The 20938-nt window shown below is 41.5% G+C and overlaps 2 protein-coding genes across 3 annotated transcripts; one reads left to right on the top strand and one right to left on the bottom strand.

Annotated features, from left to right (window-relative positions):
• Positions 1-600: 600 nt before the first annotated feature.
• Positions 601-12995, bottom strand: PARP9 (poly(ADP-ribose) polymerase family member 9). Of its 2 annotated transcripts, none has more exons than XM_074873667.1 (10): positions 12850-12995; positions 12345-12384; positions 9549-10375; positions 7946-8170; positions 7648-7866; positions 6342-6417; positions 5518-5892; positions 4523-4671; positions 2357-2531; positions 601-1189 (listed from the first exon to the last, which is right to left on the bottom strand). In XM_074873667.1, the coding sequence occupies exons 1-10, from the start codon at positions 12862-12864 to the stop codon at positions 882-884; spliced, it is 2409 nt and encodes an 802-aa protein (XP_074729768.1). In that variant the 5' UTR covers positions 12865-12995; the 3' UTR covers positions 601-881. The 2 variants fall into 2 exon arrangements, with proteins under 2 accessions (XP_074729768.1, XP_074729769.1); XM_074873668.1 differs by having other exon boundaries at positions 5518-5886.
• DTX3L (deltex E3 ubiquitin ligase 3L) lies at positions 12968-20775 on the top strand. The gene is made up of 5 exons (XM_074873678.1): positions 12968-13168; positions 13439-13668; positions 15622-17163; positions 17882-18099; positions 19692-20775. The coding sequence occupies exons 1-5, from the start codon at positions 12994-12996 to the stop codon at positions 19759-19761; spliced, it is 2235 nt and encodes a 744-aa protein (XP_074729779.1). The 5' UTR covers positions 12968-12993; the 3' UTR covers positions 19762-20775.
• Positions 20776-20938: the final 163 nt, after the last annotated feature.

Raw genomic sequence — 20938 nt, 5'->3', positions numbered from 1 at the left:
CTTAGGCTTTTTTATTTACTGGCTTCAGGTCACACAGAAGCAACGTGGGGATACCTAACTACAAGGCTGACACTGTAATCTTTAACAGATATTGGTAAAGGCAGATTAATTGAAGAGCAATTTCAAGCTGTAGCTTGAACCAGTTCTTTACTATTTTGTAGCCTTTAACAGAGTTTGAACACTACTGAGAAATCTGAAGCTCAAATACAGTCCAAGTCACATTCTTAAGACTATATGGAAAAATAACAGGTTAGCGGATAGTGTCATTCATACTTTTTATTTTGAATACATGTATCTACAAAGTTTAGAATATCTTAACTAATACAAACTTCTGACAGCAAATACTGTTAGAAATCATGAAGCTTTGCCTCACATTTGGCATAACTGTGTATTTAATAGCATGTCCCTAAGTGGGAAACGGCATTCACCTGTTAAATCTTCTTTTGACTCAAATGGGTGAATATAACAGTCAAACAATGTAACAGGCTTTCTTGGGTTTCACTAACATATGCAAGATTTCAGATCAAGAAAATGCAATAGAAGAATGACAACCTACGCAAGCATCAAGTGTATAGTCACGTGCTTAAGGCATAAAGGAATGTTTATAGATTGAACATTTAACAGATAAATGTTAAACTGTACTTTGTGATGCTTTCCCTTCTCTTTCCACTCACAGATAGTTTTATTCTAATCTCCTTAAGGTACTGACTGACTTTTTGTGTTCATGGATATTTCAGAGCACTTTGCAGGAGGCACATTGATCACAGCATGTTACTAGGTAGAGCATCCTCTTAAAATCTAAGTACTAAACTTTGTTCTGAGGGGGTCTTCACAATAGCTACAGGTCTGATTAATTCTCACTCAGGATGCTGCTGGTTTCCTCAGAGGGCCACATACTTTTCCCTCACTGGGGAACAAGTCAACAAATATTGTGGAAGTGCCCCAACACTGTTGAAAATGACAAAGGTGTCAGGATTGTTTACATCATCTACTAAGCTGTCATACAGTTTAGTGGCATCCCCCTCCACTGTTGGTGGAATAATGTAAGACAGCTTGCCTTTAGTGTATAAGCCTGTTATTACATCAGCCTCAAACACGTACATTTTAGAGTCTGTTTTCCATGTCTCTTTATCCTCGATTAGGCTTTTTGCGTTCCTTTTAAAGTAGATGCCAGCTCCATATTTTTGTTCTGGAAAAAGAAAGAAAAATTTTCAGAAGAAAAAATAAAAGCCTTTAACAATTGGTTCTTTTGGGGTGGTAGCACTAAGATACTGCTTCTTGATACAGTATGAGATTTTATATTACTGGGCAATGTGTGCCATCCTTTGGGATGTAGATTTGGCTCCGATGCCAGCGCTGATCTCCCACTGACATCATGAGCAATGACAGCTGGTGGCCATTCCCATTTAACTGCTACTCCAGTGGTGACTGGATTTAACTGTTAATCCAATGATAGAAACATCAAGGTATAAGGTATTTATATAAACACTTCAGTCATCATATACTAGGGACTCTGATAAGCACCAAAGAAGGTAAGATTTTAATAATGCAAACTACAAAAAACCCCTTTGAGATTTATAAGGAGAATGCTGCATAAAAATGCTATTACAGTATCACATAGGAAAGTGCAAAGAAATTAAGTTAGACTGTCATCCTATTTATTACTTTGAGAGTGTAATGTACGTTGCATAGACAAGGCAAATCTCCACTTTTTGAACAGTTTATTGCCTGAAATCCCAATTTGGCCTTTGACAAGGCAAATATCATGCCCTTCACCTAAATGCTTATTCTTTGCATTTCTGAAAACATCTGTCTACTACACTGTGTACTACAGTATTTCATAGACACCACAACTTTCTTCCTCAGTGTACTCGAGTTGGAATGGCCGTCAGGTTATCTGCTGCCTCCAATTGCACCCGATCCGAGCAGGGAGTTAGGCTAGATGACCTTCAGAAGTACCTTCCAGCCTCAATTATTCTGTGAGTCCTTCAAACATGTTTCAAAGCATCAAGCTGCTGAATGCATGTGCGCAGCGAGTTAAAAAGGACATTGACTTTCCTTAACAAGGGACACAACAAAATAAAACTTGGACATGGCATTATGTGTGTATTAACAATTCTGTGAACGGTGGCTGGGCTAGGCCAGAATCCAGGCTTATCCTCCCAGAGCCTTATGACTCTACAGCATCAGGAAGGGAAAACGAAAATCTCACTGTAGATAAAAAAAGTAAGCTCATATGACTAAATGAGGGTAAGAAACAGTTCTTGTTTAGGAATGCCATTTTTTCTGATTTTAATCCAACTTTAGTAGTCAGTTGCTGTTCATTTTGATTAAAGATGCCAAAGCAAGTTATTACCTGTTGGAGGAGAGTACATCCTGTGAAATCCATATTGGCATACCGAGCTACAGAACTGAGCAGGAACACACTGGTACAACCTGTGGGTTATTTTGGAGGTACCTTGGTTTTCTTCTACTTGTTTTTTCATTTGTTGGAATGCAGCAGATAAAAGAGAATTATGTATCTTTTCAACCTGTAACGTAAGTAATAGTGTAGTATAAGCAAAGGGAGACCAATATCCATAAAATCCATGAGTGCTCTTGTTCAGGCTATCTTGTAAGAACCTCTGATTTAGTTTACATGCATTGACCACATAGCGAATATGGTATCTGAGGTGTCCAACTGATCCGCAGAAAAAGAACCATTCCACTATCCCGTGCCTCTCATTGCAGGGACAGGGAAGTGATCTTGCCCCTGTACTCAGCCCTGGTGAGGTCGCACCTCGATTACTGTGTTCAGTTTTGGGCCCCTCACTACAAAAAGGACATTGAATGACTCGAGCATGTCCAGAGAAGGGCAACGAAGCTGGTGAAGGGTCTGGAGCACATGTCGTACGAGGAGCGGCTGAGGGAACTGGGGGTGTTTAGTCTGGAGAAGAGGAGGCTGAGGGGAGACCTCATCGCCCTCTACAGCTACCTGAAAGGAGGTTGCAGAGAGCTGGGGATGAGTCTCTTTAACCAAGTAACAAGCGACAGGACAAGAGGGAATGGCCTCAAATTGCACCAGAGAAGGTTTAGACTGGATATTAGGAAGTATTTCTTTACAGAACGGGTTGTTAGGCGTTGGAATGGGCTGCCCAGGGAGGTGGTGGAGTCCCCATCCCTGGAGATGTTTAAGAGTAGGGTTGACATAGCACTGAGGGATATGGTGTAGTTGGGAACTGTCAGTGTGAGGGTAATGGTTGGACTGGATGATCTTCAAGGTCTTTTCCAACCTGGATGATTCTGTGAAATCAGTGCAAATATATCCTTGTGTACTGATTTCCAGTACCTGAGTTGTGCTGAACAGACTGAGTATCGACCATACGTGAGAATAAGCTGTGTGGGTGCTTATGGCCTAATCTTGTAAAGAAATACAAGTGTCCTGTAAGGCGTGGAGAACCTCAGCTCTTGTTGATCAAAACTTCACAGCTCTTGGGGTGGGAGGGTGGGGGAATAAAGGTCCACAGAAAAGAGGGCCTTTTGTTAGCTCATGTCTTGAAAGCATGGCTGCATGCAGCGTAACACCACGCAGAGCTTGAGGTGAATTGGCTATGCTGCAGCTCTCACTGGTGTACCTGGACTCCACCAGCGGGCCAGTCACAGCCCTATGGCTAAAGTCAGCCCCAGGGGCCTGTGAGACCTCTTCTCCAGCAACCCACTCAGGCCAGGCTTCTAACTGCTCAGCAAAAAACAAGCAGGTGCTGAAGCACAGTCCAGTTTCTGCTCTTAAAAGTCATTTAAGTGAGCTATGACCGATCCTCAGTGCAGCATTGTTTTAAATTCTGACGTAGCTTTTGCATGGGGCTCAAAGTCTTTAGTTCCACACATCAAGCAGCGCTTGCTTTCACCTGGTTGGTATTTACTATTATTTCAGTGTCAAATACCTTTCTTGTATGAAAGGCGGTTCAGCACGTGGCAGTCTGGTTTCCAGTTACCTACCCACTGTTACTACTGGCACACAAATCCCTGTTTACAAACTTCTGTATTTCTCTGTGTCGCACGGCCTCATCCTCCTCCCGCTCAGTAAACCATTGATAGCCAAGCAAGATCCCAGCTTCAACACACTACTAACAAGATCATAACTGACAAATTCAGCTGCTAATTTTTGGTGTCAAGCTCACAAGAAGAAAAGAGGCACTGCGTAGGGTCCTAGAATATCATACTCATTCTAGCATACCACAGTCTTGTATTTCTCTAGAGTCCCATAAAGGAACATTTGAAGCATGAACTAAGAGACCGAATATACAGTACAATTAAAAGAACTTCTCAGAATTTAACCACACTTTTTGAGTGATTATTTGCATTACATTTAAATACTTTTTACTAGGAGTAAAGACCATGTCTATTTTAAGGATTAGGCTGATTTGATCTTAATTTTTTGTTGTTGTTGAAATAGTTCATCTGAGGTTTTTAAGTATATGTTAAACATGTTAGTTCAAATATATCAGCTGATACTTAGTTTTTCCATGCATACCCTCTTTACCTTGAGAACATGAAGCCCAGCTCTTTCAAACTGTTTCTGTCTGTCTTTAAACTCCTGAAGGTGTGATTCCACTGGTGAAATCTCGACGCATTTAGTAGTATTTGTCTTGTGAAGGTGTCCTTCTGAAAGCTGACCTGCTTCTGGATGGCCTGGATACAAATAAGGGAGTAAAATTTTCATATATCATAATATCTGAAGCAAAGGCAATGAAGAGGGATCCAATACTTTATTTTGGTAGTTTAGTTAAGAACAAAGAACATTAAATATTATCTGAAGTAATTCCAGTGGCTAATATTGAGAGGGACTGAGATAGATAGATAGATAGATAGATAGATAGAGAGATAGATAGATAGATAGGTAGACAGATAGATAGATTTATTATTTTTTTCTACATTTATTAAACCAGAGAGAGAGGGAACCAAAGAAAAGCAATTTATCTTCTCCATTACATCTCTCCACAGCCCAACTTTCATATAATGGTATCTATACTGAATGACTATACAAACACGAGATAAAATGGATCACTCAGTAGCTTTCTGTAATGCCACTAGTTCTATCAACTGTTAATGAAAGTCAAGGACTCTGCAGAAGTCTGTTGGTGGGTCCTGCAACAGTGGTCCAGCTGTAAAAAGAGTTCAGCAAAGGTATGTGTTATTTAAGTGCAAATTTTCTAAGTCTCCAGTGGCCAGGCTTTAAAGTGAAGCTTTCCTGAAGGAAGCCAGCACTACAGCTGGCTGTACGACGATGGCCAGCCCCTATATAAACTGTGCCCTACTGGGAATATTGCCAAGCAAGTATCCAAAGGTAACAAATAATCTTTCAGGGACTCATATGATAAAAATACAGTAATATCAATAATTAAAGCAATGCTTAGTATCTGTGTGAACTGAATACACATCTGTCCATTCTCAGCAATACACCGATATATGTTGCTTTATACCTGACCTCATTTAGGCACTTATTTCCTTAATTAGTCACTTATTTACTTTACATACCCATTAAGTACAGCAGTTCCTCTTGTTTGGCTCTACTCTTCTCTTGCATACGAAGCAGTAATTTTTCAGCTGTGAGCACGGCATCAATCACAGCATCAGGAGGGCCCTGAAATTCCAGTCTTGCTTTTCCACCTCTCACTTCTTCTGATACACGTACACTAGAATGCTGCTTTCGAGATAGTTCTGCGAACTCGGTTTTACCAAGGCTAAAAATGTAGTTGTTTTCAATAACAGCATGGTGACTTTCCCGAATTTGTACCACACTTTGGATCCACGATTCTGCTGCTTCCAATGCTGTACGTGTGTTCCCTTGAAGTTCAATAGCTGGTTCACTATTTGCAGTCTCATTTATGCTTTGAGTGCCTGACTCTGTACCTGGAAGAAAGATTTTTTTTTTTTAATACAAGTGTATTGGAAGAGTGAAGAGCTTTCAAGTGCTGTCACAAATTCCTGTATGTAATTCAAGATGTACAGGGCAAGAAACAACCTACTCTTCTGGTATGCTCAAAAAAAAGAGATTAGATACCAGGAGGTAAGGTTTCCAGGAAAGAAATCCCTCACACATGCAGAATTTATTTGCCTTCCTCTAAATGACTTCCAACAAGTTAGGCACTGCTGATGATTTTTATGCTTGAAAATCTTATAAGGGACTGCCCAGTTCCATTCCTATTAAAGTAAAAATGTAAAGCACTGACATATTTTTGCCTTCCCCTTTCCCTAGTATACATACACAAATACTAAGTTCTTTTTAAAGGAATGTGATTTCAGACTCTCAAATCTGGAGTGCTCATTTACTTGAGGTGCCCCTTCTGTTCATTACTTACTCAAATAATCACTTCCATTGTAGTGTTGCTCTTTTTCCAGTTTGTGTGCTGCTGAATAAATTTTTCTCTGGAAAACCTTGAAAAAGAAAAGTTTAGGAGCAGTTTTCAGTCTCTGTTGTCAAATATGCAATTCGTCTCTTCAAATCTCTGCTAATAAGCAGTTTACAGCTGTAGTTACACCACACACCCCCAAATTCTGAAATTCTTAACAGCTGACATTTGTCAGCTTTTCCCAACTTTTTACTCCTGATAATATCAAATGCATTCCTGTTCTACATATCTTAAGGTACACTGAATGGCACCTTTACCAACTCCTGGTGCTTATGACATACCCAGAACTCAGGGAACCACAGTAGATAAAGGGGTTCATTACTTGCAGTTTAATGCTGATGAATCCTTACTCAGTTTTAAAACCCAGGCTATTCCCCTGTCTTTACCCCAAAGCTCCTCTTCATGATCAGACATGGAAAGCCTCTGAGAATGGTTACTCTGCTAGGCAGTGGATTTGGCATCTGGCAAATTGCCTTTCCTTCTTTTTTCAAGCAACAAGAGTTTCTGCTGAGCCCTGATTATAAAGGGATTAAGTGATGAGCACACAGCTGTCCTACAGCTTTGGAGTTTATGGAACTGTTAAAGAACATGGACCTGATCTTAGAATCATAGAATGGTTTGGGTTGGGAGGGACCTTAAAGATCATCTAGTACCAACCCCGCTCCACCTAGTTCTCGCACCTGTTGTTGAAAGAATGGATGATTGACGTTAAATGGGAACAAAAACAAACTCTGTGCTTTTATAATAGATGGCTATCTAAAATAGTTGTGTATTAATCACATCCGCCAAATATTCAAATGATGGAAGATGGCACACTGCAGCTGAAGTTATCCACTGTCTGTCTGCAACCCTTCTATCCCGTTAGGTCATATAAAGTGTTGATAGTGTTTTGCCCTAGGAACTTCATACAAAAAAAAATTGGTTAAAGAAATTTCCTGAGGAGGAATCAGTTTATTCCATAATGAGTTGAGTAGTCTCTTTCTTATAAATTCACTGACAGTCATGAGAATTTCAGAGCTCCTTCCCCTTGTTATGAGACCACAGGGTGAAGACTTATAGTTTAGTGAAGAGAAAATAAAGGTTTGCAAACATTAATAATACCTGTTAATGAGACAAATAATTTCATAAAGGGACCTGCTTCTCACAAATGTTGTAAGTAGTACAGAATTCAGATTATCTTAATTTGTAGTCATCTATGGGAATATTTTTACAGTTTTGGGTTTTCCATATTGGTAATTAACAACAAATTTGTTACCTGATAGGCATCCGTGTCGTCTGGACAAATGACAAACTGCACATCCATCTTCTTCTCAGGGTGTGCCCTGGCAAAATTTAAAACCTCTTCAGTCATGATCTCTGCCACTGTATCAACAGGCAGCATTAATGACCAAATCCCATTTGCTGGAAAAGAAACTGAGGAACATTGACAGTCCTGACAGTACTTCAGGCATCCTTTCATTCCAACTCTTAATTGCTGCAGGAAAAAACAGTGGTTTAGTCCTCACATCACTCAACATGAAAATCAATTAAAATCCAGTCTAACTGGTCATTACCTCACGCAGTAACACCGTGTGGCAGTATGGTGGCCATACAATGTGCAGTACAAACGCACAGGGCAGAAGATATGCTTCTGTTACTATGAATTCCTTAGATGAAGAATATCTAAGATGAGACTTCAGTTCATCCTGAAGAGCTGAACCCGCTTTTTGCAGCAGTTGTTTTGAAACTGGAGAGTAACATTCGCCATTCACAGACACAGAGCTAACAATACCTCTAGTCTGGAAGAAAAGAGTGCAAAGTTTCAGTATACTTCAAGTTTACTATTTGCAAGCTTTGCTACTATAGAGAGCACCCTTTCTAGGAACAATTCCTTTAAAACAGCCTGACTGCAGCAGATCAGCTGTTTGAAAGGTTCTCTTACTACTTACTACTAGGGGCAGCACTGGAATACATCAAACTACACACCTTCTAGTGGTAGTAGGTGCATATATTTTCTTCTGAAGCCAATAGCATGCATAAGACCCGTTCAAGTCATCAGAGTGTACTCAACAGAACTATTACCACAGCTATAGAAGTGATCCATACGCGCCTCATCAAATGCAATTCTGTATCCAATTATCAATGAGCAGGAGAGAACTATGGCTGCTCTGTTATCCCAGCCCACACAGATGCTCCTCATGTTAGGGTAGCAAGCACTTGTCACCAAACTAGCAGGGTCAGGGCACACAGGAGAAATGCAAAGCTACAGCTGCTTCCAGTTCCCAGTGGAAAAAGCAGATTCCCATCGTAGGTCTTCTGTATTTCAAATTAAATAGGTAAAATGCAAAAAGCTTGTTTACACAACGCTGAAAACAGCAGCAATTGTTCTAACTTTAATTGCTGAAGATTATCTAAAGATACAAGACCTTGGAACACATCTTCCTCATAGTCTTGAAGGCATGTGGTATCTTTCCATGCTGTTGAATTGGTTAATAAAATTCCCCCCAATACCAACTTTACAATCCTTTGCTCTCATGTCAAAAAAATGAACTTCCTATTCAATTGAGATACTTCTTTAAAATAAAAGGCAAATGCCATTCCTGTGATATAGCATCTAGCCTAAGAGCTCTGTTGGATTACTATGATTAAGCTTTTATATTTTGCATCAGATTTTCTGGCTAAAAACTTAAATGAATCAATTCAAATGATGCACTGTTTAAAGATAAGGTGCACATCACCTGTGTAAGTTATTTTCAGCTGTTTCAGTGTTTGCTGAATAACTCCAGCAGTGGTATCTATGAGAACATGTATTATAAGAAAAAAGGAAGGCAATAAATAAGAGTAGATTTTAGGGAATGCATGATAAAATGTGAACTCCTGTGATGTTATAATAAGAAGATTAACATAGGGATATATTATTATCTTTAGCCGCTTCCTATTATACCCTAACAGCATGTATACAAAAAAGAAATAAAAACATTCTAATGTTTAATACCCATTTAGAAAAAAAAAAAAATCCTTGCTGCTATAATTTATTTACCATTTGTAAATTCTCATCAGGCTGAGAAGATAACTATTTAGTGGATTGATACAATATGTGTTCTGAACTCTTGGGCTCCAAATCCTGCAAAGACTTGGAGGCAACTCCATGTTGAAAACATTGTGGGACAGACCTACCTTCTGCTCTTCCAGGAGTCCTTTTATGATGCGCAAACGAATGCCTCCATGGTTCAGGAAAGCTGAAAGCTGGCTTAGGGAAGCTGAGTTATCTTCCTGAAGTGAACTGGTATCACTCAGAAACTCTTCACAGGCCTTCTTCATTGCTGCAACTGCAGGCTCATAAATGTTCACCAGGCGGATTTCACTGAGACAGCTTGGTGGACTTGATTCAACAAATTCCTTTATAGCCATTACAATCACTTGAGCACACAGGCTGAGTGGGAAGCCAAAAATACCTGAACTCACTGCTGGGATAGCCACAGACTTTATAGCATTTTCTGGAGCACTGACATACTTCAGAACATTCATAATAGCTTCCTGAAGTAGGACACAACATCCATCCTTGTCATGAACAGTCCACTTTGGACCAACTGCATGAATAATTTTCTTACAAGGAAGCTTCCCTCCACTTGTCACTGCTATTTCGCCAGCTGTGAGTTTTCCATACTGTTGAACATAAACATTGCTTTGCTCTTGTATTTCTGGCCCTCCAGCACTTACAAGGGCTAAAGCAAGGCCTCCTCCATGTTTCAGATGTTCATTTGCTGCGTTCACCAAAGCATCAGCCTCGTGTCTTGTGAGATCATCCTTACAAACACAAATGTCAATTCCCTGTTTTAATTTTTTCCTGTATACTTCAACAGTGCTTTTTGCACTTTTGAAGGTCAATGTACAAGCAAACTTTTTGTTAATCAGATTACTTAGACAGTCCTCTCTTTTCTTAAGAACCTCATAGGCATCTTTATTGATGGGGATCATCAGGTTGTCCATTACCATGATTGGCCCTAGGATACAAAATAATATAAAGTGAAATTCAAGATGTTAGTCAAAACATTGTTTTTTATATAGAAGTGTGGTTTATAGCTCTCAATTTTATCCTACTGTCATTACTTAGCAATATTTTTTGGCACAGTCTGATCTTCTCTCTCTCCTTTTCACAGGCTGAGAAAGCCCAACTAAGCAAAGAAAGGCACTAAAAGATGACAACACCAGTATCACTGAGCCTGTAGTGACTTGAGGGTTTGGGTTTGCCTTACCGTTTACCTGAGGAGGAAGCTTGGTTAGGATATGTCTCCTCCTGCTACTTGTTCTCTCTGTCTCTTTCCTACTGCTTATCGTCCCCACCATTAGGCTGACACAACCATTGTTGGGGACATACTCTTAAATGCATCAGTGACATAATCTGAATTAAAAAAAAAACACCCACACCACAAAACTTATTTTAGAGCACCAACCTCAAAGACTGATGCAGCAGCACAACTGAATGGGCTGAGAATAAACAGTGAGAAGGAGTGAAAAGGAGCAGAGAAGTGTGAGTGGAACATCTTTGAAACAGATGCTGTTATAGGGCTTTGTTAACTGGCTGCAGTGCCACAGTGATGTTGTGCTGCGTCTGCCAGTAAAACTCCAGCTGAGAAAGCAAATGTGAAAAGCCATGCCATAATCAGGGCTTCAAAATGCTTGTAAAAGCAGAAAATACCACTTCTCCCCCTCTGAGCTTGTTTTGCTGAGAGGGCTGAAGCCTACCTCTGCCCTCTCCAGGGCATTCTAAGCATTTTGTTACCCATTTCCAGCAAGGTCCAAGGGTGGACCCAGGCCTTTGCAGAGTCACTGATTCACAGCCACACTGGCAGAGGAACACCTGCCAATACACTAATTTAACCGTGCCACATGTGGCAGGTGCATCCACCCAATGAAAGCAGAGCTTCTTGGCTGCTGAAGTGCAGCAGCTCCTGACTGCCTTTGTTCTCAGGGCTTTGCGGTAATTGGGGCCTTTGGCCAATGGGAGCCGCTATTGACTACAGGTCAGATTGGGCCTGGGTATAAATGGAGTCCCCTGGAGCTGCACGCTGTGGTTGAGGACTCTCCACTTGGGTTGGGATGCTGCCCAAGGAAACTCCTTGAGGTGACTTGGGTTGGGATGCTGCCCTGAGCAGGTCCTTGAGGTTGAGAGCCCTCACTTGTTAGGTGAGTGATAGAGCGTTTTGAGTTGCTGTTAAACCCTAGGGAGTGGGGCTTTGTTCTGTGTTTTGGGTTGCTGTTAAACCCTAGAAAGTTGTTCTGTTCTCCTCTCACAGACATTTGAACCTGTAACTTATGGAGAGCTAGTTAACTGTGTTAATAATTAACTTTTTATTTTTGGTGGTTGGTTGCTCATTTGGGAGCTTCTGTAACACCACAGAGATCCAGTTGCAAGAGATCTTATGCTGAGCTTTGTCTTTAATTCTGTGGCTCTTCTTTGTTCTGCATTTAAAGCCCATGAGCAAGTTCTTTGTTTGTATGGAACTTATGAATTCAGAATGGCTTTTTAAATCACCTTTTTTAGGCAACAAAAATAATGGTAAGGAGTGGGGCAGTTTTTATGTTATCACTATGGCTATACAGCCTATCCTGGCAGATGTCAGCAGTACTATATGCCATAGTTATGTTAATTAGAGTAAATCAACTTGTATGAGTTTAATCGAGCTTTTCTCTAGGATATGCTACCTGCTTGTAAAAAGTCTAACATTTTGCACTTACAAAGCATACACACTGAATCATCAAAACACTTCTGAACTCTTACTTTTAAAAGAGAAATACAAGCAGATCTTGTTGAAGTAATGAATAATAATGTTGATTCATAACTGTGTCTAATTCATACATTTCAGGTTTCTTTTGGCTATTCCACGTTGATGTTTTCCAGCATGCTGGCTGTAGCTGGCACTTAACTTAAATACTGGACTACACTTTGCAGATGCTAAATGAGAGACTTACCAAAACCGCTTTTCTTCTTCGAGGTCCCTGGACTGTAACTCTATTGTAAAAGTAAAAAAGAGAGAATCCATGTTACTGCCTGATGGGCTGTGTTCCCACAGGAGCAGTTCTGTTGCAAGAAAAACCGGCAGCAGCACCTTTTCAAAAATCTGTATGAAGCTTTCTAATATTTAAAAGGCTATTCAGAGCTGAAATTATGGTTGACGGGACCACTGCGGGGGAAGTTGGAAGAAGTTGAAGCAGCAGCCCCACAGCTGACCTGCGGGCGGTGAGAAGCCGGGAAATTTTACCTCGTCCCGAGCGCCAGGCCAGAGAACAACACTTTCCCCCCCCACCCGCCAGTGCCTGAGCCCCGGGGTGCACGAAGCCCCGGGGTGCGTGAAGCCCCGGGGAGCCCGTCCCGGCCTGAGGCGCAGGGGCGCTTCCCCCCGCAGCTCCCCGGGCCCGGGAGGGAGCTGCTGCCCCGCGGAGAGCCGCCCCCTGCCCCTCGAGCCCCCTCGGTTACCTGGAAGATCCCCATTAACCCGCGCGGCGCGGCTCGGCCGCCTCCCTCTCAGCGCCAGGAGCCGGAGTGGGGCCCGGGGTGGGGAACCGCGGCCCCGAGCGGCGGAGCGGGAAACGAAAGCGAAAGCGGGGAGCGACGGGCATCATGGCGGCGGCGTCGCTGCTGGTGCGGCTCTGCCCCGCGCCCGCCGCCGGCGAGAAGGCGATCCTCAAGCTCCAGAGCTACTTCCAGTCCGCCAAGCGGTCGGGGGGCGGCGAGTGCGAGGTGCGGGCGGGCTCCGAGCCCGGCACCTACTGGGTGCACTTCATGAAGGAGCAAGGTAGGGGGGAGAGGGCCCGGCCCGGCCCTGCCGCCGGCACGGAGGGGTGAGGGTGTGGCTGAGCCCCGGCCGCCCCGGGGGGTGCTGTTGTCGCTCAAGTCCCGCGCCTGGGGGTGGGGGGGGGTGGGAAATGGCTGCCGAGGGCACCATCTTGTGCCCCTGAGCAGTGCGCGGGCAGGCAAAGAGCAGGCGGTCTCGGTGGCCCCTTCTAGCCATCAAGTTTTTGGGTAACTTTGTCAGCCTTATCTGCCTATCCCCAAATTACTGCAGATAAGAAGAGCGTGGAATCCCGCCCAGACCATGTCCTGGACATTGGTGCCACGCGTCTGAAGATAGTCATCCAGCCGGGAGAAGGCCACCTGAGCCAGAGCCCGTTTACAGCGCAGGCCTCCCCCAGCTACTCCGTCCCTTCCGGCTCTTCCTCACCTCTGCAGAAGTTCACAGAGCAGCAGGCAGCCAAAGGCCACGGACCCACGGCAAGAGAAGTCATTACCAAAAAGGTACATCAGGAAGAGTAGTAACAAGCAGTGTCACGACCTGCCCCACTTGTAGTTCCAGGAGTCCTTTGCGTTGCTTTATGTTGCACTTCAATATTTCATGCCAAGCAAATGCCAGTTACATTATCTTACTCAGTAAAATGGGGGCAGGAAAGCAGCTTTTGAGTGCTGAACCACAGGTCAGCCACACATGTTAACAGGCAGCATGTTCTCCAGTTTGGCTTTGCCACATGCCAACCACTCCTCTCTACAGAGCCACCCTGGCAGGTTTTGGGGGATAGTATGCACCAAGGACTGCTCCCAAAAGGTAGAAAAATTGTGAGATTTGGATCAACTTCCTGCTATGCAGACCTCTAACACTGTTTCAGCATGTTTTACACCTTCAGACAGCCCTAATTACTTCCATCCCTTACCTCAGTGTTAAAAAAATCTGCTCTGATGGGATGTAGCACAGCAAACGCTATTTCAGACACTTTGAACTAAGTCATGCAGAAAAGATCAGCTGTGTGTTGGGGACATGGTGTAGGGCCAGGCTACATGTTATGATGTGGATGTGGCTGTACCAAGACACCGATATCTGGCCCAGAAGGTTTACTGTTTTGCAGAGTAGCACAGATGTAGCTTTTGCGGTATAGCATGTGCTACTATAGTGGTTATCTGACATCTGTAGCAGTATACTGCAAATTTCACTATCCTTCTGTCTGTGCAAAGTAGAGATGTGAACATGTTTGTTATTATTTTTCAGAATCCTATTTTCTGTCTTAACCCTGAGTTACTAAAGCATGACTTTTGGGAAGTTTTTAAAGAAAGGTAGTAAGAGAAAACTTAAGTCTAATATAATTAAAGAACAATGTAATATAACTTCTATGTGCTGTTAAAACATGGCATGTCTCTGTCACCTGACACTAAGGAGACAGACACATTCTTCTGGGGATCACTGGCAGAATGATGATGGCACTAAGTTGTAGTTACAATTAAAGCACTGGATTTTTTAAACAGGATTTTGTGATTAGTGTAGCATAGAATTAATGATCAAAATAGCACAGGATTTCTACTAGCAGAATTGGTGTACTACAATTTTATCAGTAGTGTAGCACTTAATTTTATAGCACAGCTTATCTTATGGTTTCTAATCACCTGGACCCTCTGTAGATCATGTCAAATCTTAATACTTGGCTTGCTGTATCGATATAACAATAATCTAGATTTGGAAAACCCATAATACAAGTCATTCACTCAGTCCTTGGAGGAAGCAGAGAGTGGTGGAGGTGTCCCTGACCACCGGGGATCATGGGTCTCACTGTCCAGCAGCAGTTGCGGTCCAAGTTCCCACTTAGGACTTGTAACTCCTTGATTTTGTAGACAGTGCTCTGCATATGGTTACACTTCCCTGTTCTGTGGTGGGGTCATCACCACCTGGTTGGTGAGGTGCCTGGGACCTTCAAGGCTGGTAAGGAGGGGAGTAGTTGGCCTGGTGCCCAGGAACCTTGAGGACGATAGGGAGGGGAAGAAGAAATCTGTTTGCTTTGTCTTCTTGGTATGCAGGACCTTCAGGGACTGATAATGAGGGGAAAAGGGACTAATATGTGACCAGCTCAATCACAGAGAATGGCCGTCTACCTTATGGCATTAGTTAGGCTAACCATATTACCAGAGGTCATAAGCAGAGGGTACTGGTCACAGTCTCAAACTAAGTAGCAAAGTTATTGTCTTTGTACCTGAAATGCTGATGACATTAACAAATTTCATTTTTGCTGCTGACTTAGAAGCTGATTGCTTTACTTAGGTGTGTGTAATGTCAGTATACGTGACAGAAAAGAAACATTATGTGCAAATGTCTACAGTAATCTGTCCCTACTGAGATGTACAGAGCTTTTCCTTACTCAAAATGTAGAAGCAGCAAGCAGAGAACCATAGAAAAAACAAATAATTGGTATATTCTTGTCTTCTCTTTAGATATTTCTTACAGTATCTGCAACTTTGAATACCAGTATGTTCACTGAACAGCAAAGGGAGAAAATTACCATTATATGTCCAAATTTAAAAAGAGAAGAAAATCCTGATATCGCTGGCTCTGAGAAGTTGACAGGCGATTTTACAGATATTGAAAAAGCTTATCACTACTTTAAGGATGTTCTTGCAGGCAATGACCCAACCCATGGTTTTTCACATTCTGAAAGTAAGAATAGTTTGAAGGATGAAAATGGTCTGAATACTGAAGAGATGAATGAGCTTACAGTTCTGTCAGCTCTCTATGAATATTTCAGTCATACCTGCAAAGAACAAATCAAAGTACTACGTGAACGTTTTGGAGTGTATATAAGAAGTAAAGAACATTACAATGGAACCACATCAGTATGCTTGATTTCTGATAAAAGTCCTGCAGCAGTACAAGAAGCTAATGATTTTTTTATCAGCACTTTCCAGAAAAGTGTAGAAGGTTTGAAACAGGAAAAAATTCCCATAACAAACAGTTACACATTAAATGAAACAATAATGAAATTAAATGCTAGGTTTAGTAATCTTCTTGCCAAAGAGGAAGGGAATCAGTTGCTACTCCGTGGTCCAGCAAGTGAGATTTCAGATGCCAAAAAATTTCTAGCAGAGGAAGGTGAGAACAGCCAAGTTGAAAAAAATATGAAGATATCATCTGAACGGTACAAATACAGGAATGGAATTGAAGTTGATGCTTCTGTGTTTAAATTGTTGGAAACAATATTAAACAGAGTAATTGAAGACATTAAAGACAAATTTGATACAGCAATAGAAAAGAAAGATGTATCACGTGGTCACACAATGCTCATAGTATTTACACCTAGGAGCAAAACTTCTGATATGTCTTCACATGCTACTGAAAATTTCATCAGTGCATTTCAGAGTGCCTCTGCAATGTTAACAGAAAAACTCATCAGCTTGAAGCTTTCAGAAGATCAGAAGAAAAGATTAAATATGCTACTTAACAGAAAAGTATTGGAAGACCTGCATGTAAAACTTAAGAAGAAGGAGGACAAATTCATCTTAAGTGGTTTACCAAACCATCTTTATGAGGCTGAAAAGCACATTATGAACCTTCTTGACATTAAAGACTCAACACAAACTAAAAATAGGACATCATTGTCCTCTGATCTTAGGTACCAAGGAGCTATGGTAGCATCTGAGAAGAAATACAATGTCAGGCAAAAGAATAATCTTTCTTCTGAAGGACAGGCTAAGGCAAAGACAGAACAAGATGTCGAAGATGTGTGTCCGATTTGCATGGAGAGAATTAATAATAAAGAAATACTGAAAAGGTGCAGTCATGCGTTTTGCAAAAGTTGCATTGACCAGGCTATGACTTATAAGCCAAGTTGTCCGGTTTGTGGTATGATCTATGGACTCATGAAAGGAGACCAACCAGAGGGAACAATGTCAAGTATAACATTGCCTTCATGTCTCCCTGGTTATCCCACTTGTGGTACTATTATGATTACATACAATATGCACAGCGGTATTCAAACCGTAAGTATATTTAAAGATTCATAAAAGATATTTTTACCACAACAAAACCAATCATGGATGTAAAATTAACATTTTTTTTAATCATTTTAATGCATGTCCAGGAGAGACATTCCTTTGTTGTGTACAAATCTGCAAGTATTTAATTCAGTATTTTTGGGTGTGACTAAGTAATACAGTAGGAATTAAATAGTTAAATGGTAGCCACCCATTTTATATGCACTGGGACAGAGCTACCTGTCTTGTGCGTTGGGAATAACTGAACTGAAATCTATGGAGCGATATTATGTAAACAAGTGTAGTGAGGATTGTCTGATGCATTCTCTTAGCTGCTGTCACCAGTGGATGAAAATGAATAGCAAGCTGGCTTGTAAGCTTTCCAGGTGAGAAATCAGCTTGTGTTATGCGCTTAGAGTTACGACTAGGACTGAAGATGGGATACATGAAAAAGTCGGGGGTGGGGTGACATGCATTTGAGAGAGCAAAAGAAAAAACAAATTTAAAAATAACAATGGGTGCATGAGTGATGACAAGAAAATATGAATGAAAAATGAAGGAAATTATCTAATGAGAAAAAAACTCAAAATCAGTCATCAGTCATGCTATGTCCTTCTGAATCAGACAGGATAAAAAGTATTGTGAAAGCTGGGATGTGTAATTTTCACACTTCAAAGCATTTATGATATAAAATGTGGTTTTGCTTTGTTTTTCCACAAAACAGAAAAGCCATCCAAACCCAGGGAAACATTATGCTGCAACTTCTCGAACAGCATATTTACCTGACAATGAGGAAGGGCGAGAAATTCTGTGGCTCCTCAATAAAGCCTTCAGCCAAAAACTGATTTTTACAGTGGGACGGTCATGTACTACTGGTGCAGAAGGTGTTATCACATGGAATGATATTCACCACAAAACTTCCACAACTGGAGGACCTACCAAGTAAGTAGGCTTCTTTTTATGTAATTTTATTGCTACTCAGATGTGTCAGGAAGGCTACCCTGAATATTTTCCATATTAGAGCTTTCAGATTTTGTCACTAACAAAGTGACTGGGGACTGCTCTGTGGATCCAGACTTGAATCACCTTCACCAGTTTGGGCAGCTGGAACAAGGATGAGCTTAGTCTTCTGTTGCCCCTCAGGCCACTCATTCACCAGTGAGTTGTGTAAAGCACCTACTCAGTTAATAACTGCTCTGATTATAAACTACTTCTAGGACAGGACAGCAAGCTCTTGATAGCAGCTAAAGTTGGACTCGTGATCTCAGCCTCTTCTGTTACCTGCTGTTTTTCACCAGGAGGTGCTGGTCCATTATGATCCCAGTAAAGACAGCACTCAGACTCTGCAAAATGTGATTTGAAATTCTACTTATTAGAGCTAACAACAAGAAGAAAGGGAATGGGGTATAGATATGGTTGTGTCCTTTTAGATACTGGGAACCCCAAGTTGCCCAGCATTCGGTGTGCCTGCGATCAGAGCACAGGATGCCATGCCAACCCTGTCCATAGAAAGGGTTAACCCATTTTGGTCATTCGAGCTATTACAGGATTTTCTTAGTAAAAGACAACTCTATTCAGCATTTCTTGAGGACATGCTGCACTTCTAGATAAAGGCAAGGACACCCAGGTGGTGTAATCACCAGTACTGAGGGGGAGCTGCCCGCAGCACTGCTCTGCCAGAGTGAGCTAGCCGAGCCTGTCCCGCGGCCACATCCCACACACAGCACAACACAGGCCTGAAGGCCACGCTGAATGTGCAGCACGGCAGGCCTGGGCCTGCCCTGGTTAACTGTTATGTGGATCACTAATTCCTCAATAAATAATGGTTTCCCGGTCAGGATCACTGTATTTGACCTCTTAATGCACATACAGTTGACCATTCCTAAAGCTATGATTAACTATAGGTTATATCAGTAAACTGGCTCCTGGAAAAATTCTTACAGAGACAAGAAGGAGTCTTGGAACAGTCCTTTCAAGCTTGTTTCAGCCTCTCAGGGGCAGGTATCTTCTTGCAAGATCTCCAGATTTGTGTCCAGATCCTCCTTCCTGGGCTAGAATCATAAAAAAGCAAAAAAGTACCAGTTTTACATTATCCCCCCCGCCTGCCCAAATGCTCTCCCTAGTTATCACTTGCTCCATGCACGCTTTTGCTGATGCACCACCTAAAATCCAGAGGTGCCATTATTTTCATGTTTTGAATGCTCACTTGGATACACTTCAGGTCTGATTTTTGGAAAGATGTATACCCAAGCGCCCTATCATTTTTGAGTGAGACAGCAGGCAGCTTTGAAAATCAAGTTCTTAGTATCAGTTTGGACAACCAAATTCAGCAGCCCTTTTTCTTAAGTTTTTAGCTTTACCCTGTCTGTACCACCTCTCTGACCTGCAAAATAGGGTCTGTTTTCTCTATGAAGCAAGAAGTAAGTGCATACAACTTGTAAATGTTTTAGGAGATTTTCACGAGAAGGTTCTGTAGAACTGTCAAGTGCTTCATTGCAGAAGTAGCCCAAACAATTATTTTCTTCTTCTCCTAGTTTTGGTTACCCTGATCCTGATTATCTGCAGCGCGTTCGATCAGAATTGAAAGCAAAAGGAATTGAATAAAGAAATTCGTCAACTGTTGGCTCTTAAGTGTAATAACTGAACACATACCAGTTAATTTACTATGTAAGGACCAAGAAGAAGTCAACTTTATTCAACTGCTGTGCTAAGAAGAAAGAAGTCAAATTTGTTCAATTGCTCTACTAAATCACTTGTATTTTGCAGTCAGCTAAGAAAAGTAATCTTTCATCAAATGATATACGTTCTTTACACATAATTTAGTTTCTTGAATAACAGTTCCCTCTGTGAGTAACCTTTACAGAATTTGGGTCTCGTGAGTGCAGCATCAGTACTTGTTGCGCTTGTCGAATATCACATTTGTGTATCTTATTTTACCAGTGAGTCTGATCTGCACTTTTTCCCACAAGTCTTCAGTCTGACCACCAAAACCAACAGATACACTACTAGCTTTTATTTGATCAAATGCTTGCTTTAGCTTTGTGTTATTACTTCTGTCATCATGGATAGCATCGTGTAACCCATCTGCTGCAAGATTTTTATGCAACAGTTATAATATCAGCTGTGACTGAGCTATGATCTTCTGCTTCTTTTCCTTTTCAGGATAGAAATAGCATTAGTGGTTTGGGTCTTAAACATGAAATGAGTATGGATGATGTATGAGGGGGTGCATGGATGCTGCTGTGTTTTTAACCCTGCAGAAGTGCTGAATGCTCAGAGCCACCTTAGAGCAAATGGAAAGTAACAGTGCCTGTGGTCAGCTCTGGTAATGGGGTCCTGGTTCTGTGCCTGCCATCATGTTTAAATACAATTTTTAAGTTAGCTCTGGAACGTTAAAACTTCCATATTCCAATATTCTTCCCATTGTTTCCAATATATGGTTTAAATTGTATTATAAAGATACTTTGTTGGCACTCTGCGCTGTCTAACTAGGCTGTTAATTACTTTTGTGGTGGTGTGAAACAAATAGATTTCCCTTAATGCAGCCATAACTATTAGTGAGTTAAACCATTTTTGTTAGGCTGTTGAATATAACCAATAAATAAAATATAAAAATGCCATCTGCTTAGTTCTGCATTCTTCTGTACAGGTTTCTCTCCTATTTTAGATATGTACAGTTGTATATTTTTTTAAATTTAGGAGCTTCCCAGCAATGCCATGATTTGGGGTGATTTGGACCCCATGCCATCTTCTTTTTTTTTTTTAAGATTCCCACATTGTG

Source organism: Strix uralensis, chromosome 6 (genome assembly GCF_047716275.1).
Source record: "Strix uralensis isolate ZFMK-TIS-50842 chromosome 6, bStrUra1, whole genome shotgun sequence".
NCBI lineage: Eukaryota > Metazoa > Chordata > Aves > Strigiformes > Strigidae > Strix > Strix uralensis.
This window is presented reverse-complemented; position numbering and strand designations above follow the sequence as displayed.

What these genes read in the sequence shown, in the direction of transcription:
- DTX3L (XM_074873678.1), top strand. Translation starts at nt 12,994, where the DNA reads ATGGCGGCGGCGTCGCTGCTGGTGCGGCTCTGCCCCGCGCCCGCCGCC. An exon ending in GCACTTCATGAAGGAGCAAG is followed by an intron (nt 13,169 to 13,438) that starts GTAGGGGGGAGA and finishes AAATTACTGCAG; the next exon opens with ATAAGAAGAGCGTGGAATCC. An exon ending in TGCACAGCGGTATTCAAACC is followed by an intron (nt 17,164 to 17,881) that starts GTAAGTATATTT and finishes TCCACAAAACAG; the next exon opens with AAAAGCCATCCAAACCCAGG.
- PARP9 (XM_074873667.1), bottom strand. An exon ending in GACTCCTGGAAGAGCAGAAG is followed by an intron (nt 8,171 to 9,548) that starts GTAGGTCTGTCC and finishes CTTTTCTTCCAG; the next exon opens with ACTAGAGGTATTGTTAGCTC. An exon ending in ACACGGTGTTACTGCGTGAG is followed by an intron (nt 7,867 to 7,945) that starts GTAATGACCAGT and finishes TTTTTCCTGCAG; the next exon opens with CAATTAAGAGTTGGAATGAA.